Here is a 19635-nt window from a genome sequence, read left to right as displayed (position 1 = left end):
TCAGTGCCCCCCCTCCCTTCTCTCTCCCCTCCCCTAGAAGCTTGCCCCTCCCCTACCTCTTTCCCGGATGGCCTCTTAGACGACCTCGGATTGGTTAGCGTTCTTTAGAACCCGCCTATATCCCATTCTTATTGGTCCTCGGAATACAAACAACGACGCCATTTTCCCACCACTTCTATGGAAACTGAAAGTTACTCCTCAAAGCTTGCCGGGAAGTGTAGTCCAACCTCTGGGGCCAATGCGCAAGCCCTTGCCCAGGAGAACTGCAAGACCCGCAATGCCCCGCGCCTGCGTGGGACGAGGAGTGAGGGGGAAGGAGAGGAGGCGGGGCGACAAAGCAGTGGGGAGGCGGCGACGACGCCTGCGCAGTGTGACCGGGATGGCGCATTTTCTTGCTTCGAGTAATGCAGTGTCGCTGGTGGCTGAGGAGGGTGGAGAGTTCTGTGGTGAAGCAAGGGGAGGGACCCATGTAGACGTCAGGCGGAGCCTTGGTCAGAACTATAAAGTGGGAAGTTGATGCTGGGTACTACTACTCCCCGGACCGGCAACGCGAAAAGTTGTGATATCACCGTTGAACCGTGAGCGGCTGTGGTGGCGGCCGGGGGGGGGGGGGGGGGGGGGGGACCCGGATGGGAAATGAGGGCGGGGGAGGCTGGAAGGCGGGGTCGAGAGGAAAGAAAGAAAGGAGGGTGAGGACCCGGATGCTGAACCGGATTGTGTATGAATTTTCCGTACTTGCTAGAGAAGGGGAGGAGCGGTAGGTGATCCAGGGCGGCGGAAGGGGGCATCTGAGCGGAGAGGAAGCAGGAACCTCACTGACCCTGCGGGCTTCGTACGAGTAGAGGAATCGCTTGAAGCGGTTTTGCCAAGTCTCTTAAAAATCTGCCTTGAAGTTATTTAAATCTATTGCTTGTATCTCGGGCAGTTTTCTTCAGCTCTGTCATCTCCCAAAGTTTGCGTGGAAGGATTCACTCTGCGTTTCACAGCCAAGCTTACGTTTGTATATCACTATTTAGCAATTTTGAAACCAGATCATTGTCGGGGTGTGGGGGACGGGGGAAATTGCATGGTATTTTTATCTTTTTATAGTGAAAGCGTATGCCCTGATTTCATCCTCTAGCGCGTTTCCGTTGGTTCATTCAATCGTTCACAAATTTGTTGAGTGCCTACCATGTAAAAAAAACGGTGCAGACAGGAAGTAAAGTGGACACACGAGTGTGACCTTGGTAATAGTGGTGAGTAATACAAAGGAGAGTTACGTGATGCTTTAATAAAATAGGGGATTTGGCTTAAGGGAAGTAAAGTGAGAATCGAGCTAAGAGTGAGTTAGCAGGAGTTAACTATGGAAAGAACATTCCAGACGGAGAAAATAGCCTGTTGGAAAGCCAGGTATCTAGAGGGAACTTTTAAAGTTTGAAGAACTAACGTCGTCATCGTCCTCATAAAAAGATAAAGTGTGAGGAACTGAAGAGGGGGAAGAAAGCCGGAAGAGTCGCCCAATCTTTAAGGAGCTTTGTTCTTACCTAAGAGCAAAGGGATGTCTTCGCAGGGTTCTCAATCTGTAGGGAAATAGGGCCAGATCTGAATTTTGCAAAGATTCCTGGCTGAAGAATAGAGGTCTGGATTAGAGGGGCAAATGCAGGGAGCCCAACCAGGCAATTATTTCAATAGTAGTCCACACAGAGGGGACAATCTGTTTTTATTAATATTCATCCGTCAATTGTGTGAACAAATTTAAGGCAGTTTTCCTGTTTTGAAAGGGAGTAGTTTCAGACTCTCTCACAGATCCATTCTGTAGTCATTCCATCTAAATAAAAATAAGTTAGTATATTTTGTGTAACACTAATGCCTTTTTATTTGAATCTAGTCTCTGATGGCTGAAATTTCCAGCTATAATAAATAGGAGTCCTTTCCATTAAAAAAAAAAAAAAAAAAAACAGGTAGGGCATAGGCCACAGTTTGTAGAACCCGTTAGACTTAAGACAAAACATTACTTTTCAATACCTAGAAAAATTGCGGTTCCTCTGTTTTCCCACCACTGAGAATACTTAACATATAAACATCCTCTAGGAAAGGAACATTAATTGGCTCACTTGTTAAGTGAGTGTTCTTACAGTAATTTTTTAAAAGCCTTAAGAATTGAAACACAGATTAGCTCTGACTTCTGGGCAAGAATATACTTGTCTCCAGAAGGACATAAAAGAGTTATTGAAAGGTGGATTTATTCACTTTAAAGTTAAGTGTGTTCTGGAGGCTGTGAAAGAATAAACATGATTATGTCAACCTAATTGGGAAGAGATAGCTACCAACTTTTAAATTCAGAAGTATGTAAGAGATGCCTCTTTAAATTGTTTATCCTACATTTAATTGTTGTAATCTTTTGTGTAAGTGATTATTTTTCCTGCTTGTCATCTTTTTTTAATCTCCCAAGAATGAGGTAATGTGTCAAAGTTTAAATTACTAAACTGATTTTTAGATAATTTCAAAATATCTTTTCAACTTTTTTTCCCCTTGTAACATGCTGAGTATTGTCGGTTAAGGCAGGTTTAAAACTTTCTACATGGAACGTTTCTCTTTGAGGTCATATTGCTAAGATGATTTCCTTTGCTGGAGTGCTCAATTCTTATGATTGTTTCACCTAGGCACTCAAGAGATTACAAAAAACACACTTCTGTTCATGATCCTACAGACCAAATCTTTTTAAAGAAGCAAAAGAAAGATAAACTTGAGAAACTTTCTAAAATGCCAAAATGTCAGAGCAGTTAGAAAAAAAGATTCCTAAGATAAGAACAAATAAAAATAGCAATAGATACTTAGAAGGAAACAAAGTAGGGATTGGATTCAACAATAAAGAAGGATTGTAGGAAATACCGAAGTAAATGTAAAACTCAGATAATAAATCACTACAGGAAGGGACCCCTGGGTGGCTCAGTGGTTGAGTGCCTGCCTCCCTTCGGCGCAGGGTGTGATCCTGGAGTCACTGGATCGTGTCCCGCATTGGGTTCCCTGCATGGAGCCTGCTTCTCCCTCTGTGTGTCTCTGCCTCTCTCTGTGTCTCTCATGAATAAATAAATAAAATCTTTAAAAATAAATAAATCACCACAGGAAAATACTGTGTGTGTGTGTGTGTGTGTGTGTAGATACAGGGTAATATTTTTGCTAATTGCATTAAAGTTAATGCACATCTTAAATTAGAATCTTTGAAATGGGTTGATTTCGTTATAGAAAGTAGGAGAGAGGAGTTTTTGCTGTATATTTTAAATATATAAAATTTATTCATCTTAATGCTCACTGAAAAAAGTATGTTTACTAATTATGTAATCAATTAAATAATAGGATCTAATTCTTTGGATTTGTTTTGACAGTGATTTGATGTCAACAATTTAAGCTTTTATGGTTGAGTAAAATAAGAAAGGCTTAATACAACTTTTGTAACTAAGGAAATCACTTAGAGTCTAGGTGAACTTTGACCAATGAAATACTTGAAGATTTTCCTTTTTTTTTCCCTTATAAGAGGTAATCAACATATATAGTTCACCCATTTAAAGTACATATGTTAGTATATTCACAGGGTTGTGCAACCATCACCACAATCTAATTTTAGAATATTTTAATCCCTACGAAAAGAAACTTCATACTCCCTATTCTTCCTGCCCCAATGCTAGGCAATCTCAATCTACTTTCTGTCTTTATAGATTTTCCTATACTGAACATTTCGTATAAATGGAATATAATTTGTGGTCCTTTGTGACTGGCTGCTTTCACTTAGCCTGTTTCTAGATTTCATATATGTAGAATATTCTTATAAAGCAAAACTGAAAGTCTGCCTGCACAAAAACACCTTGAGGTACAAATTCCTTTGCATTTGAAACTCAAAATTAATTTAGTTAATAAGATTATATTTCTCCTTTTTCACAGATCAGCTTTGAAATTTAAAAACAATGGAGAAGACTCAAGAAACAGTCCAAAGAATTCTTCTAGAACCCTATAAGTATTTACTTCAGTTACCAGGTAACTGTTTAGTTATGGTCCATATAGGGTCTTGTTATAGAGTAGTGGTCATTCAAATACTAGCATACAGAAAAGATTAGACTTACCAGCTCTTAAGATTTCCTCTTTAAGGTGATACGTATGAGAAAAATGACAAATAGAACGTTTTAGTTTTTTTGTTCTAAAAAGGGACATTTTAAGCACCCTTTTAAAAATCTCCAATGTGGGGTGCCTGAGTGGCTCAGTTAGTTAAGCATCTGCCTTTGGCTCAGGTCATGGTTCCAGGACCCTTCTGAGTCCCACATCAGGCTCCCTGCTCCTCAAGGAGCCTGCTTCTCCCTCTCTGCCTGCTGCTCCTATCTCTCTCTGTCAAATAAACAAAAATAAAAATAAATAAAAAATAAAATTAAAATATACAATTGTACAATGTAACTAAAAATACTAAAAACTTTTGAGTAGGTCATTGGAGGTTTTATTCTTTATGGATAAAACACATTACCCATTATTTAGATATTAGAGGTTTTTATGCCAATTTTTATAACAACAAACAGCTTCACTCTACTTTCCACATTCTCTGTTGTCATACACACTGCATTTCTTAGGCTACTCGTTCCTTTAAGAGCCAAATAGTAATGCATCTCTAAGTCACATTACTTGGAAACATAGTCCACATTACTCCTATAGCAAGATGGATCACCTGAACATGGCTTCTTACAGTAACACCTGCCTAGTCATGTATATGTGCATGTTTTCTTTGGTATTTTTGTAACTTGATTTAGAAAATTATAACAGCAAATAAAAATTTATATACATAAGTGTGGGTTCTCATAATAAAAATTCATTCACAAACCAGTTACTTAAAAATTAGAATGATCTTCTAGAAATTATATAGAAGGTGGTAAGTTAGTTGACAACCATATAAACCTATTTAGCCCAGAGGATAGGTAACCTATAGACCAATGATGTTCCCAACTCAATCACAATAAACACTTTCATTTCTATTCTAAAGTGCACACCTTTCTTTATGAGCACACCTCAGTGGTAATACGTGTTTCTGTTTGTAAGCCAGGAGAAGATAAATATGGTTATCCAAGGCAGAAGAGTAGTAGCTTCCTAGCTACATCTTGGAAGCCATTATGATTAGTGTCATTTCTATTCTGGTAGACCTACGTGCTAATGCCAGTGTTTCAAAAGAATGGGGGGAACCGTCTACTCCCAACTCAAATTCTACTCAGCCATATTGTCTGATATAACTCACCAAAGATTATTAAATGAAATAGAGTTGACAGCATAAAGATACTCCATAATACAACAGAAGCAATATAAGAGGATCCCAAATTTGTTGAATATAAATTAGCTTTCACTATGATGATTCCAGAGACAAAAAATAAGTAAATAAAACAAAATCATTCTTACAAGTTAAAATCCAAATGTCTTAAAGATGAAATCTTCAAGAGCCAAAGGACAAAGAAGACATACTTTTTAAAAAAACTTTTAGGCAGTCTGTTACTATTTTTAAATTCATTACAAATAGGTGTACAAATAGTACACCTCTTTATTGCTTACATGCAGGGCAGATAGGGCAGACATCTTCGACTGCCTTGCCCTTGGCATGATGCTGCTGTTTTTTTGACATATAACTGCACAAACAATGATTGTAAGTATAGCTCAAAAAGTTATCCAGGGAGGCACCTGGGCAGTTCAGTCAGTTAAGCATCTAACTTCAGCTCAGATCATGGGATCAAGCCCCATGTGCTCAGCAGAGAGTCCACTTCTCTCTTAGTCTCTGCCCACCCTCGGATCCCCCACCCCCATTGTACACTCAGGCATGTCCTCTCTCTCAATTAAATAATCTTAAAAACAAAAGAAGAAGAAGAAGAATCAAAAAACACAAAAGAATGAATAATGCAAAGGGAAGCTGCCTGCTATTTAATATTTAAGAAAAAGCCAAGAGGCACCTGGGTGGCTCAGTCAGTTAAGCATCTGACTCTTGATTTCAGCTCAGGTCATGATCTCAGGGTGGTTAGAGCAGATTCTCTTTCCCTCCCTCTGTCCCATTCCCTAAAAAAAATAAATAAATAAATAAAATAAAAAAGAGCCAAGAGACCCCTTCTGAGTAATATTTAGTGGTAAGTGTAACTACACTTATTCAGGGTCTCCCACTGAGAAACATGGTGATGTTTCTCCTGCACTCTACCCATCTGTTGTTGGACTTGTTTTGTAACAAGTTTGCAGATACTGGCTAGAACTGGGCTGTGGTAAAACATGCCAGCTATCAGTGCTGTGAAGAGTCTGAAGAGTGTCTCCTGTTCTGCTACTGTGTAAAGCAAAGACTGTAGTTACATTTTAGCAATAATGTTTACCTGTGTAATGAACATTTTTTTAATCCTCTGTAAATGTTACATCTGTAACCTTTTTTTTAATCCTCATTATCTTGAAATAGGTAACATTAAGCCATTAGGTAACATTTAAAACTCTCATTAGTTATCTCACTTTTTAAAAAATCAAATATGATCTTGCATCCATGATAGAACGTAATAACCTCAAAAGATTTTCCCAAAGAAACAGAAAACTATGGGGCACCTGGCTCAGTCAGTGGATCATGTGACTCTTGATCTTGTTGTAAGTTCAGGCCCCACATTGGGTATAGAGATTACTTTAAAAATAAAAATCTTTGGAGTGTCTCGGTGGCTTAGTCAGTTAAGCATCTGCCTTTGGCTCAGGTCATGATTTCCGGGTCGTGAGATCAAGACCCCTGTCAAGCTCACTGCTCATCATGTTCAGCAAGGAATCTGCTTCTCCCTCTCCCTCTGCCTCTCCACCGCCACCCCCCAAGCTGCTCATGTTCTTTTCCTTCAAATGAATAAATAAAATATTTCAAAAATAAATAAAAATCTTTAAAAGAAATAAGGAGTGGGGGAATTGAGTGGATAATGGGCATTAAGGAGGGCACTTGATGTAATGAGCATTGGGCATTATATGTAACTGATGAATCACTAAATTCTACCCCCAGAAACTAGTAATACAGTGTACGTCAACTAATTTGAATTTAAATACAATTTTTTTTTTTTTTTTTTTTTTTTTAATGGGCACCTGTTAAGCATCTGGCTCATGATTTCAGCTCAGGTCATAATCTCAGGGTTGTGAGATCAAGTCCTCATCAGACTCCATGAGGAGTCTGCTTGAGATTCTCTCCCTCTCTAAAAAATAAATATCTTTTTTTAAAAAAAGAATTAGGAAATAGCATTATGGATAATAAGGCTATTTTTCACAGAGAACTTTAGAATTCCTAAAGTAACTTTAAAGGTGGGCAAGACCATTTGATCTGTTGGAAAGTTACTCTTGCTAATGAAAGATTATAATAATTAACTGTTAATATTAGGATTTTTCTGAAATTTGTGAAGTCAAATGACTTTTATTTATTTGCCCTAGTGTAGGTCCTCAGTCCAAGAGTCAATAATGTTAATTAAGGTCTCCTGGAGACCCGGGATCGAGTCCCACATCAGGCTCCCTGCATGGAGCCTGCTTCTCCCTCTGCCTGTATCTCTCATGAATAAATTAATAAAGCCTTTAAAAATAATAATGTTAAGGTCTTTTAAAGAGGAAAGGTAATTGGGAGGCACCTGAGTGGCTCTGGGTTTTGTCAGGTTCTTGATTTTGGCTCAGGTTGTGGGATCAAGTCCTGCATTGCACTCTGCACTCAACATAGTCTGCTTGTCCCTCTCCCTCCCTCTGTGCCCCTACCCCCACTCATGTGCACTCTCTCTAAAATAAATAAATCTTTTAAAGGAATAAAGAGGAAAGGTAATTACTGTTTGTTTCTTTTAATTTTGAGGAATCTCTATGACTAGCTCCTGTTAGAAACTATTTGGGGCCTTAAAAGTATCAATCCAGACCCCAGAATCTGGTGAAAGGAAAAAAATATTAAAGCACAACTGCATTACCTGTAAGTTAAGCCATTTATTGTGCTGGTTTTTTTATGTATATTCTAAAGTGAAAGGAGAAATGTGGTTCCACGTTCTTTGTGTCTGTCCATCTTCTCAACTTGTGTTTTAAAGCAATATGGGTTATGTTGCATAGTTGTACATTGTAAGAATAGCTCATATTGGCTTTTATTAAACTAGAAAGTAGATAGAAAGTATAAAGTATGTAGCTGCTACCCAGACCATTGCTTACCTTAAAAGTTAGTAGACAGAATATACTGCTTCTTGAACCCTAAGAGATCCTTCCCTTTTAGACTTCTCACAGAAAAATACAACTTTCTTTCATTTGGACATGTGATGAAAATTAGTATTCATTTGCTTGGGTGATTGGTGCTAGGAAAATGTAGGTCTTAGAAAATACTGTTTTTGTTCACTTAAACTTTTTATGTAACTTTTTTTTTCTGAAACCTCATCTGAAATTAGGGTGTTACTATGCATTCACTCTAGCAGGAAGCTTGTAGAATGTTATTAAGTGAACTGGTTGGAGTTTTTATCTACCATTCCTTTATATGTGGGCTAAAATGACTTCTATTGATAACCACTACCCAAAGACCTCTTGAGCTTTCCATGTAAGAAAATGATAAAATTGAAAAACTAAGTCAAAATTAACTTTTGGCTAAGTTGGGATGCTAAAAGGGAATACTTCAGGGAATGGTCATCTCATTTTTTGATAGGAAAGAGGCAGAGCTGTACAATCTTTAAAACCTTAATTTAAAGGAATTGTAGGGATCCCTGGGTGGCGCAGCGGTTTGGCGCCTGCCTTTGGCCCAGGGCGCGATCCTGGAGACCCGGGATCGAATCCCACATCAGGCTCCCGGTGCATGGAGCCTGCTTCTCCCTCTGCCTGTGTCTCTGCCTCTCTCTCTCTGTCTCTCTGTGACTATCACAAATAAATAAAAATTAAAAAAAAAAAAAAAAAAAAAAAAAAAAAAAAAAATAAAGGAATTGTAGATAATTTTAAGAGGTAATTTAATGAGATTTTATTGAATGCAATAGCAAATTATATTTTCATTAGAAATACCTATAGTTCTCTGAAAAGGAGTGCTAATTAACTGCCACTAACAAGACTGGCTTATTTTTCAAAAAAGGAATGAATTAGATCATAATTCCTAAAATGCTATTTCATTCCAAAATTGTTGATACAAGTTAAGATGAAAGGAATGGCTTACTAGTAGGCCATTTGAATACTTTAGAATCTCTTTGCCCTAATTTTTTTTTCTTTGCCCCAATTTTAAAAGACTGTGAGCTTTTAGAATATGAAGGCAGAGGGGGCAATAGGAACCCAGCAGGGATGGGGCTGGATTCAAGTTTGAACAGCTTTCCAGGAAGTTTCTGAATGTTTTTTATAGCTGAAATACTAATTTTATTGCCAAATTTTATTCTTTAATTTTAGGTAAGCAAGTGAGAACCAAACTTTCACAGGCATTTAATCATTGGCTAAAAGTTCCAGAAGATAAGCTACAGGTATTTAGCCAAATCTAACCTTGTTCTTAATCCCTAACGAATTAATAGGTGTCACATAAAATACTTCTTGCTCTTAATTGAGTTTAATGCTGATAAATGTATTATTTTATATTGAGATTGCTATATAATTACTCACTGTAAAAACTAAGGAATTCAAGACTCTCATAACGTTAAATACTAGTGTTTTGAATACCTCAAATAAAATGAAACTGTCATTGTCTTTTTTGTTAGATTATCATTGAAGTGACAGAAATGTTGCATAATGCCAGTTTGCTCATCGATGATATTGAAGACAACTCAAAACTTCGACGTGGCTTTCCAGTGGCACACAGCATCTATGGAATTCCATCTGTCATCAATTCTGCCAATTATGTATATTTTCTTGGCCTACAGAAAGTCTTAACCCTTGACCACCCAGATGCAGTGAAGCTTTTTACCCACCAGCTTTTGGAACTCCATCAGGGACAAGGTCTAGACATTTATTGGAGGGATAATTACACTTGTCCCACTGAAGAAGAATATAAAGCTATGGTGCTGCAAAAGACAGGTGGACTATTTGGATTAGCAGTAGGTCTCATGCAGTTGTTCTCTGATTACAAAGAAGATCTGAAGCCACTACTTAATACACTTGGGCTCTTTTTCCAAATTAGGGATGATTATGCTAATCTACACTCCAAAGAATACAGTGAAAACAAAAGCTTTTGTGAAGATCTAACAGAGGGAAAGTTCTCATTCCCTACTATTCATGCTATTTGGTCGAGACCTGAAAGCACCCAGGTGCAGAATATCTTGCGCCAGAGAACCGAAAATATAGATATTAAAAAATACTGTGTACATTATCTTGAGAATGTAGGTTCTTTTGAATATACCCGGAGTACTCTTAAAGAGCTTGAATCTAAAGCCTATAAACAAATTGATGCACGTGGTGGAAACCCTGAGCTCGTAGCTTTAATAAAGCACTTAAGCAAAATGTTCAAAGAAGAAAATGAATAATCAGCCATTCTTGATTAGGCCTGGTAGCTTGTTGTAGTTGACTATTTTTTTGTCTTTTAGCGTATTGCTTTTTTAACAACTTGGACCAAGCTGTCAGTCTCCAGAAAGTGGATAGGGGTGATGTGAGTGAGGTTGTTTCAATTTATAACCCCTTTGCACAGATAATCATGGTACAAAGTTGAAGGAATCAAAAGGAACCACATTTAAATAGGTTTTATTTGAATGTCAGAATGTGCTGTGTTTGGACCTTATGGACAACTGCCACAAACGTTCTGTCAATAAAGAAGACTTCAGCTTCCAGGAATTTTTATCAAATACTTCCTAACTGTACTGTGTGGGCAGTTCCTCATTTGTCTACCCCAGTTCCAAGCCAGTGACTCCTTGGGGCCAGTTTCTGTAGCTAGCTAGCCCAGAGACCACTGGACCTCCTCTTCTTCCTAAATGTTGCTACTTAGAATATCTCAGTCTCCTCTTGGAAACTCCCTCACTAAAGTCTTCCATGAAAATCTGACTATGGTAAGCATTAAGCAAAGGGGGTCCTTCTTCTTACCCCCTTCCTTTTTTTCTTCCTCCCTGCCCAGCAAATTTTGCTCTTTAACCAAGGAGTCTCCACTTAATGAAATTTATATGCTAGCCCAAATTCATTCTTTTTTTCCTTTTAATCTGTGACCCAAAACATTACTATCTGGATACAGCAGTGTCTTTCCATTTAGGAAGGAAAAAAAAAAAGTACATGGAAAAAGTATTCTAGGAAGGAGCCTTTATTTAAGCTTTTTTATATTTTCCTATCAGTAGTAAAAATCATAAAAGAGCTGTTTGCAAGGAGCTTTTGCTTAAGTACAAAAGCAGAGGGAAATGCTCTTTTCCTTGCCATTCACGTCACCACTCCCCCTTGAAGGCAATTGGTGCTTGAATGGAAAGGGAAGGTAGGTATCTTTAATCTCTGTGATTAAAGGAATGAAAAGTGTTAACCTGAGAGCTAGTGACTGACTGAAAAGTAGTCAAAGCTATGCTGTCAGGCACTAATTAGCTTTATAGTGCTTTAACCCTGACTCTCTATCCCTTTTGTGTAATTTCCACCTCCAAACCCCTGGAACTATCTGTGGCAATAAGAGGTAGGGGGGATAAAAACGATCACCCTGATTCCTTCATTTAGAAGTGTTGCTGACCTCTCAAAATGAAACTTTTCCAGAAACCTTGCATTTTGCTTGAGTGGTTCTATTATAGTATATTAAATCAGAACTAATCACCATGTCCTTGTATGAGACATTATCACTGAAGCCCTCAACCTAAATTTTTGAAAAGTTGATTATTCCATTTACTAGCTTTTAAAGTCATTTGAATCTTCCATTTTAATTGATATAAAGAAAATTTAAAATCATGGGTATTTATGCCGCATTATGGAAACTTGAACTTTGTGTTTATAAATCTGTTACTTAAAAGCTTAATGATTATTCAAGAAGATCTAACACTATATAGACAAAATATTTACCTTTAAGATGAAGGCTCCTTACCTAATCAAATTAAGTTTGGCCTGGTACTATTCATGATTCTTTGTCATTTGTATCTGGCCTTTGTTGATGACAGAAATGCTTGACTTTGAATTGGGGACTTTACAAAGCATCATTTGATCCATTAATCAGAAATCTATTCTTTTCACTTGAGCTATCATCACAGTTTGTCAATACAGAAGGAAAACAATGTAAGAGTAGTTAAAAGTTTAATAAAATATAGTAATTTATCTAGTTTTAAACTCCAGTAATTTTTTTTTTTTTTGTAAAAAGGTATATCTTGGAACATAAGTAAATTGGGTTTTGTCATGTAGAAAACCTGTTTTAAATTTTAAAATGTTTTCACATTTTCTAGTCTATGGAGGTTCAAAAATTTTCTTTGCCAAAGCCAAAAGAATAAAGGCTAAATCAGGTTGCCATGAATCGCTTTCAGCAAGATTTTAAATCCATTAGCTCTTTTCTATTCCACTCTGTTAACTTCTTTTTCTTTTTTTTTTTTTTTTTTTTAAGATTTTACTTATTCAGGAGAGACACAGAGAGAGAGAGAGGAGACAGAAACTTAGGCAGAGGGAGAAGCAGGTTTCTCACAGGAAGCCCAATGTGGGACTTCATTCCCAGACCCTGGGATCATGCCCTGAGCTGAAGGCAGAAGCTCAACTGCTGAGCCACCCAGGCGTCCCCACTCATCTTCTAACTTCCTTTCTTCAACTGTGCCCTACAGTTATTCACTTCAGGAAGCCTTTCAAGGGCTTTCTCAGATCACTTTCCATCTTCCTTTAGGCCCCTTCTCATCCTGCCAGTTGTCAATCCTGGATGCTTCCAACCACCTGTATCTTTGCTCCTCCCACCTTGCTCAAAGCTGCTGGGGAGCCTTTCCAGATGCTGTTAACAACCATCACAAGTTAATATGTTAGGACCTCAGTTAAGCCATTTTATTGTTTAATCCTGATGGAGATTGCACATTTGTCAATCTAATGTCCCCTGCTTCTTTTCCAGTCTCTTCCCAGTTAATGGAAACTGCAGATTTTCCTCCTCTCTATTTCTTAGGTCTGTCTTCAAATTGTCTGCTTTTCATCTCGAGAAAAGTTGTTTGTCCTCATGCCCTCTGCCAAGCAAGCCCTCCTGTTCTTGATTCCCTCCCTTTCTGCCTCTTGGGGGTCTATTCAGCCCCCTGCCTTATGTCCTCAAGATTTATCCATTGGCTCTTTTTTAAATCAGTGTATTCAGAGAAAGGAAAAGGGGAAGGAAATGTACATATATGAAGTACTTAATTAGGTACCCAATGATTTGTTTTCTTCAAGCATTTGCTGAGCACAGCTGGGACCTTAAAAAAAGTTAAGCACATTGTTCTGTACAGCTGGCCTCCTATATGCACACTTAAATGTGTTTAAAAGTTTGGAAAGCACTCGTCTATTGTAATCACATACACTCCAACCAAAGTGGTCTTTCCAAAGCATAATTCTGATTGTCATTCCCATGTCTTACATTTGCTGGTTTTTTTTTTTTTTTTAAGAAAGAATTACTTATTTAAGGATTTTATTATGTATTCGAGAGAGAGCATGAGCGGGGAGGGGGGCGGAGGGAATGGGAGGGAGGGCAATGAGAGAGGGAACCCCAACATGGGGCTCAATCCCAGGACCCTGAGATCATGACCTGAGCTGAAGGCAGATGCTTAACTGATTTAGCCACCCAGTGCCCCAGGTTTGTTTGTTTTTTCAGATTTTATCTGTTAGAGATACCATGTGAACAAGGAGAAGCAGATGGAGAGGGAGAGAGAATCTGAAACAGACTCCACACTCAGCTTGGGCAGAGTCCCAACACTGGGTTCAGTTTCACACCCCGTGAGGTCATGATCTGAGCTGAAACCAAGAGCAAGACACTTAACTGAGCCACCTGAGTGTCCCTCTTACATTCTCTTTGAATCTTCAGTACAGCCACCTATATAAATCCCTTGGCATAACATATAAGGCTTTCCAAAATCTGATCTCCAACGCACCATAATTAACCATGTTTCCTAATGTTTCACACTCACCACAAGGTTTAATTAAGCTCTGCCATAAAATAGTGTTCATCATTGCTGAGACCTATTTTCATTTGATTCGTTATTATTTTTCACTTGAGCTATCGTCACAGTTTGTCAATACAGAAGGAAAACAATGTAATTGTTCAATGTTTCAATGAAATTATTATCATTTATTCGTTACTATTTCCTGGATGCCTATATGCTAGATTCTTTGCTTGGCTTTGGAGACAACAAGAGTGATAAAGACACTATTCCTTAACTTTGTGATTTTTCTGGGATGGAGACTAGTAAATAGCCAATTATTAAACCGCATTGTTAGTACTAGAATCAGGGCCCCTAATTATTTACTTGTCTGCCTCTCCCATTGGATTGGAAACCCATTAAGGGCAAGGACTGTTACTTATTCACCCTTGTATTCCCAGAAGCACTTAATAAATATTTATGAATGAATAAATCTACTTGAAACTAATCTCCCCCACCCCTCAAGGGTTCCATTAAAATAACAAATGTGAAAAGATACCATAAACTTCAAATGTTACTTTTTGTGTTAATGTGGTTCTACCTCTTAATTTTTTCTTAAATTCTTATTCAATGTTCTGTTCACTTCTGAAAGAATTCGTAGACTGCTTACTGTTTTGTCCGTGATTACCATTTTTATCTGAAGCCTGACCTCAAATTCAAGTCCTGTAACTGCCTAGTCACTTGATCTTTCCATCATCACCTTCCAGTAACATAATTAAAACCAACCTATATTTCCATTCCTATCCCTCTACCAATCCAAGCAATGAAATGAAACCACTTTACTGCTGCATTTTCTGTCACAATCTTTATGCTTCAAGTGATCCAGGAATGTGTATTTTATTTACCCCCATCTCCTCCATCTATCCAGTCCTCCCAAGTCCTATAGATTTGTCCTTTGAAATGTCTCTTGCCTGACTCCCTACTTTGCATTTTCCCTGTCAGAACAAGCTTTGTTGGGATGCCTGGATGGATCAGTTGGTTAGATGTCTGCCTCCAGCTCAGGTGGTAATCCCAGGGTCCTGGGATTGAGCCCCACATCGACTTCCCTGCTGGGTGGGAGGCCTGCTTCTCTCTCTGCTTCTGCATGCACTCCCCCCTGCTTGTGTGCTCAGTCAAATAAATAGATAAAATCTGGGGATCTGTGGGTGGCTCAGCGGTTTGGTGCGAGTACCACATCAGGCTACCTGCTGATGTGAAGGAGCCTGCTTCTCCATCTGCCTGTGTCTCTGCCTCTCTCTGTCTCTGTGTCTCTCATGAATAAATAAAATCTTTTAAAAAATAAATAAAAATAATAAATAGATTAAATCTTTAAAAAACAAAAAACTGTTGCTGATATTTGGTGGTTACAATACAGAAAATGAATCATCATAATGGACCCCACAATAATGTGAATTCAGATATAATGCAGTTGGCATTCGGCTTCTCAACCATCATCCCCCCTCCCCCCCCCCCCCGTGCACGTGCACACACAGACATACACACACACACCTCCAGCTGGCTATTACAGACTTCTTCTGGTTATTTCATTAATCTTACAGTAAGGCAACTTCACATTTTATGTGATTGAATATATTGGACCTTAACAAGTAGTACAGCTTATTTTTACTATATACTAGCTAGTAAAATATATAGTAGTGTAATAAGCAATAGTGTTAGTAATATAAGTTAATGTTAGTAAGTATAAGTAATGTAAGTTTCAATATTAACCCATGAGTTCAACTTAATTGTGTAGAATGTTTTATGACCATTGATTAATGAGCATCTTTTCATGGAGATGTCTGGGAAACCTTTGTAGCACTAGTTGCTGTATTATGTGCATTCTTTTTTTTTTTAAGATTTTATTGTTTTTTTAATTTTAGTTGGGGAGAGAGGATGGAGAGAGAATCTCAGGTGGACTCCATGCTGAGCGCAGAGACCAACAAGGGCCTCGATCCCCTGATCTTGAGATCATGACCTGAGCCTAAACCAAGAGTCAGACGTTCAACTGACTGAGCCACCCAGGTGCCCCTATGTGCATTCTTTATAAAGCACTGTATGCTCTAGGAGAATGACCCATTAATTACCCTTGAATTATATTTATTACTGTACATAGAGAAAGAAAATAGTATCTGAAGATCTGAGAATTGGTTAAATGAATAACGGAAGATTTATTAGTGAGCTGCAAAAGTGATTTGTATATCTTACCAAAACTTTGTAAAGTCACTTAACAGAAATTATAAAATATGATGACTAAACACCAGGAAAGTAAAACCTTTAAAGAGAGTTAATTGTAATAAGTTATTTTTTTAACAGATGTCAATGTTTTACAAGAAAGAAATGATTTATTAAAGCTGACAGATTGACTCTTGATCTTGGGGTCATGAGTTTGAGCCCCATGTTGAATGTAGAGATTACTTTAGAAACAAATTTTAAAAATTATTTTAAAAAAAAAAAGCTGACAGATTAAGTCAACCATAAAGAATTGGACATATAAAACTAATAAGGAGGGATCCCTGGGTGGCGCAGCGGTTTGGCGCCTGCCTTTGGCCCAGGGCGCGATCCTGGAGATCCGGGATCGAATCCCACATGAGGCTCCCAGTGCATGGAGCCTGCTTCTCCCTCTGCTTGTGTCTCTGCCTCTCTTTCTCTCTCACTGTGTGCCTATCATGAATAAATAAAAATTTTAAAAAAAATAAAAAAAATAAAACTAATAAGGAAACTGAAAATGAAGCAGTTTGTTTAAACCAATAATAATATGTCCCTTGAAACAAATAAGCAATTCCAAGAGACAAACTAAAAGATTTTCTTAAAGACTTTATTTAAGAGAGGGAGCATGAGAGAGAGTACATGCAAGCACCAGCAGAGGGAGAGGGAGAAGCAGACTCCCCGATGATCAGGGAGCCCATTGCAGGGCTCCATCCCAGGACCCTGAGATAGTGACCTGAGTCAAAGGCAGATGCTCAGCAGACTGAGCCACCCAGGTGCCCCAAGACAAACCAAAAGATTTTCTAATAAGTTTTATGAAAATGCATTTGTGGTTTGATAACAGAAGTGAACATATGGTTTTTTTTTTTTTTAAGATTTATTTATTTTAGAGACAGAAAGTAGGAGCTGAGGGAGGGGTAAATGGAGAGGGAGAGAAACAGACTCTCTACTGAGTGGGGAGCTGACACAGGGCTCTAGCTCATAACCCTGAGATCATGACCTGAGCTGAAATCAAGAGTTAGATGCTTAATTGACTGAGCCACCCAGGCTCCCCATGAACACATGATTTTTAAAAGTTTCTTGAGTTTATTGAATCCTAAACTTGGCCAATTAAAGTTTGTAAAGCTCTGGATTGAAAATGAATAAAAAAGGAAAGCATTCACTAAATGACTTAGCACTAAAGATATTAAATGTATACCATTTAAGCAGTATTATAAGGCTTAGAAAGAATATAACTGTGGATAGTAAAGAGGAAACCAAGATAGGATTTCAGCACCACAAAGAATGTCATTAATATCAAGAAATCCTCAATTTGTTGGGACCACAGGTCCCATATAGCTATCAATTTAATGAGTAAGTTGTTGGAAGAATTTATTGCAATTCACTGGGCTTTATCATGCCTCCAACTGGAGTATCATTTAGCAAAGTGACTACTACAACAAACAATCAAACCAATAATTTCTTCCCAGCTTAGAATACCATCATAGTATATATGGACAATTCATGTCACCTAACTTGTTTTCTTGGAATCCCGTCTCTTCTTAAAGCCCATGCTGCACACAACTGCCAAATCTAATCATTTGCTTTCATTTTATGTCTGCTCAAAAATTATATCCTTACAGGACACTTTATTTTTTCAAAAAGATTTTTATTTGAGAGAGCACAAGAGAGAGCAGAAAGCACAAGCAGGGAAGTGGGGGAAGAGGGGCAAAGGGAGAGAGAGAGAAGCAGACTCCCCACTGAGCAGGGAGCCTGACCCCCAAGATCATGACCTAAGCCAAAGGCAGATGCTTAACCACCTAAGCCACGCAACGCCCCTTAGGACAAACACTTTAGCTTCACAAAGCTCCCTATAATCAGCTTCCAGGCTTGTCTCCTACCACCATACCTTTTTTTTTTTTTTTTAAGATTTTATATATTTATTCATGAGAGACACAGAGAGAGAGGCAGAGACACAGGCTGAGGGAGAAGCAGGCTCCATGCAGGGAGCTCGATGAGGGACTCAATCCTGGGATTGCAGGATCATGACCTGAGCCAAAGGCAGACGTTTAACCGCTGAGCCACCTGGGCGTCCCCCACCACCATACCTTTACTTAACCTAAGTCCACCTATTTCATTCTCCTCTACCTATAGACATTATGCACATTTCTACTTTAAAGCCTGTACTCAGGGCTTTAACCAAGGAGAACAACAAACAGGTGTTTGTCAGCTATAACCTTCAGAGCACAGACAGTAACCTCTGTTATTTGTAGGAAACAGGATCACGGAAATGGAGGTTTTTCTGGAAAAGTGCTAGCAGAGGGCACACGGCATGGTGACACTTTCACCCTATTCTGCCTAATCCTGTCTCTGCTCCACAGCTGTATATAGCCTCTGTGTCCTGCCTTCCCAAACAGAAGCCAAAGGGTCCCAGAGGTTGCTGTGTCCTCTTGCTACAGCCAAGGATAATGTGTGCCCTCATTTTGGCCAGTTGGATTCTGCTTGCAGGGAGATTCTTCTTTTTTCTTTTCCTTTCTTTTCTTTTCAAGTAGACTGGACACCCAGCATGGAGCCCACTGCAGGGCTTGAACTCTTGACTGTGAATTCCAGATCTGAACTGAGATCAAAAGTCAGATGCTTAACCGACTAAGGCACCCCAGGTGCCCCTCCAGGGAGATTCTTCAGTGGAAATAAACTTTTGGGAGTCCACTCATCTAGCAGCCGACTCTGACCAAATGACTAAATGGTACTTGCTGTTATTTTCTGGTTCTTGTTATTAGGTATGTGTCCTGAACCTGAACCTGGTGGTCCCTTCAGTGAATTCCCTTTGTTCTTAAGGTAGGCTGATCTCCATGCCGTAAGAAGAGAAAAGCAGGGGATCCCTGGGTGGCGCAGCGGTTTGGCGCCTGCCTTTGGCTCAGGGCGCGATCCTGGAGACCCGGGATCGAATCCCACGTCGGGCTCCCGGTGCATGGAGCCTGCTTCTCTCTCTGCCTGTGTCTCTGCCTCTCTCTCTCTCTCTCTCTCTCTGAGTGTGACTATCGTAAATAAATAAATTAAAAAAAAAAAAAGAAAAGAAAAGCAAGAAGGCACAAGATGGCTTAAGAGATTGTTATAGTAAATTGCCATTGTGTGAAAAAGAATTAAATAAAATAATTTACATAAATTATTCCTAGTATGGAACCGATGGACAGAAACTGTGAAATAGAAGCAAGAGAGACTTTTCGCATTAAACCATTTATTACTTTTGACTTCTAATGTGTGAATGTATTATCTATTCAAATACTGAAAATCTTACAAATAATGAAAGCACCAATAAACAAGAAATATTATCAATAAGATAATTTTTTTAAGTTGGCTACTTATTGGGGTGTCTAGGTGGCTCAGTCAGTTAATCTGACTCTTGATTTTGGCTCAGATCATGATCTCAGGGTCCTGAGATCAAGCCCCAACCACCCCGCTCCCCCAGTCAGGCTCCTGCTGGGCA

General features: G+C 38.7%; 2 protein-coding genes across 12 annotated transcripts in view; both read left to right on the top strand.

The window, feature by feature from the left end:
- Positions 1-260: 260 nt before the first annotated feature.
- Positions 261-12183, top strand: GGPS1 (geranylgeranyl diphosphate synthase 1). 11 transcript variants are annotated; one of them, XM_035715006.2, is made up of 6 exons: positions 436-578; positions 1121-1235; positions 3919-4011; positions 7826-7936; positions 9367-9437; positions 9669-12183. In XM_035715006.2, exon 6 carries the CDS (start codon positions 9690-9692, stop codon positions 10428-10430), a length of 741 nt encoding a protein of 246 aa, XP_035570899.1. In that variant the 5' UTR covers positions 436-578; positions 1121-1235; positions 3919-4011; positions 7826-7936; positions 9367-9437; positions 9669-9689; the 3' UTR covers positions 10431-12183. The 11 variants fall into 11 exon arrangements, with proteins under 11 accessions (XP_025304428.1, XP_035570899.1, XP_025304423.1 ...); XM_025448638.3 differs by lacking the exon at positions 7826-7936; XM_025448639.3 differs by lacking the exon at positions 7826-7936 and having other exon boundaries at positions 437-578; positions 1090-1235.
- Positions 439-19635, top strand: part of TBCE (tubulin folding cofactor E) — a 111476-nt gene continuing 92279 nt past the window's right edge. The window contains exon 1 of the mRNA XM_035714991.2: positions 439-578. The gene's annotated coding sequence lies outside the window, so the exon portion shown is untranslated. The remainder of the gene's footprint in view (positions 579-19635) is intronic.

This window comes from Canis lupus, chromosome 4, assembly GCF_003254725.2.
Source record: "Canis lupus dingo isolate Sandy chromosome 4, ASM325472v2, whole genome shotgun sequence".
In the NCBI taxonomy this organism is placed as follows: domain Eukaryota; kingdom Metazoa; phylum Chordata; class Mammalia; order Carnivora; family Canidae; genus Canis; species Canis lupus.
The sequence above is the reverse complement of the archived record's forward strand: the minus strand, read 5'-3'. Positions and strand labels throughout refer to the sequence as shown.

Bases quoted from the DNA above. Each gene is read 5' to 3' on its own strand.
- GGPS1 (XM_025448643.3), top strand. From the start codon at position 3,942: ATGGAGAAGACTCAAGAAACAGTCCAAAGAATTCTTCTAGAACCCTAT. The intron at 4,012-9,366 runs GTAACTGTTTAG...CTTTAATTTTAG, and splicing joins GTATTTACTTCAGTTACCAG to GTAAGCAAGTGAGAACCAAA. The intron at 9,438-9,668 runs GTATTTAGCCAA...CTTTTTTGTTAG, and splicing joins TTCCAGAAGATAAGCTACAG to ATTATCATTGAAGTGACAGA.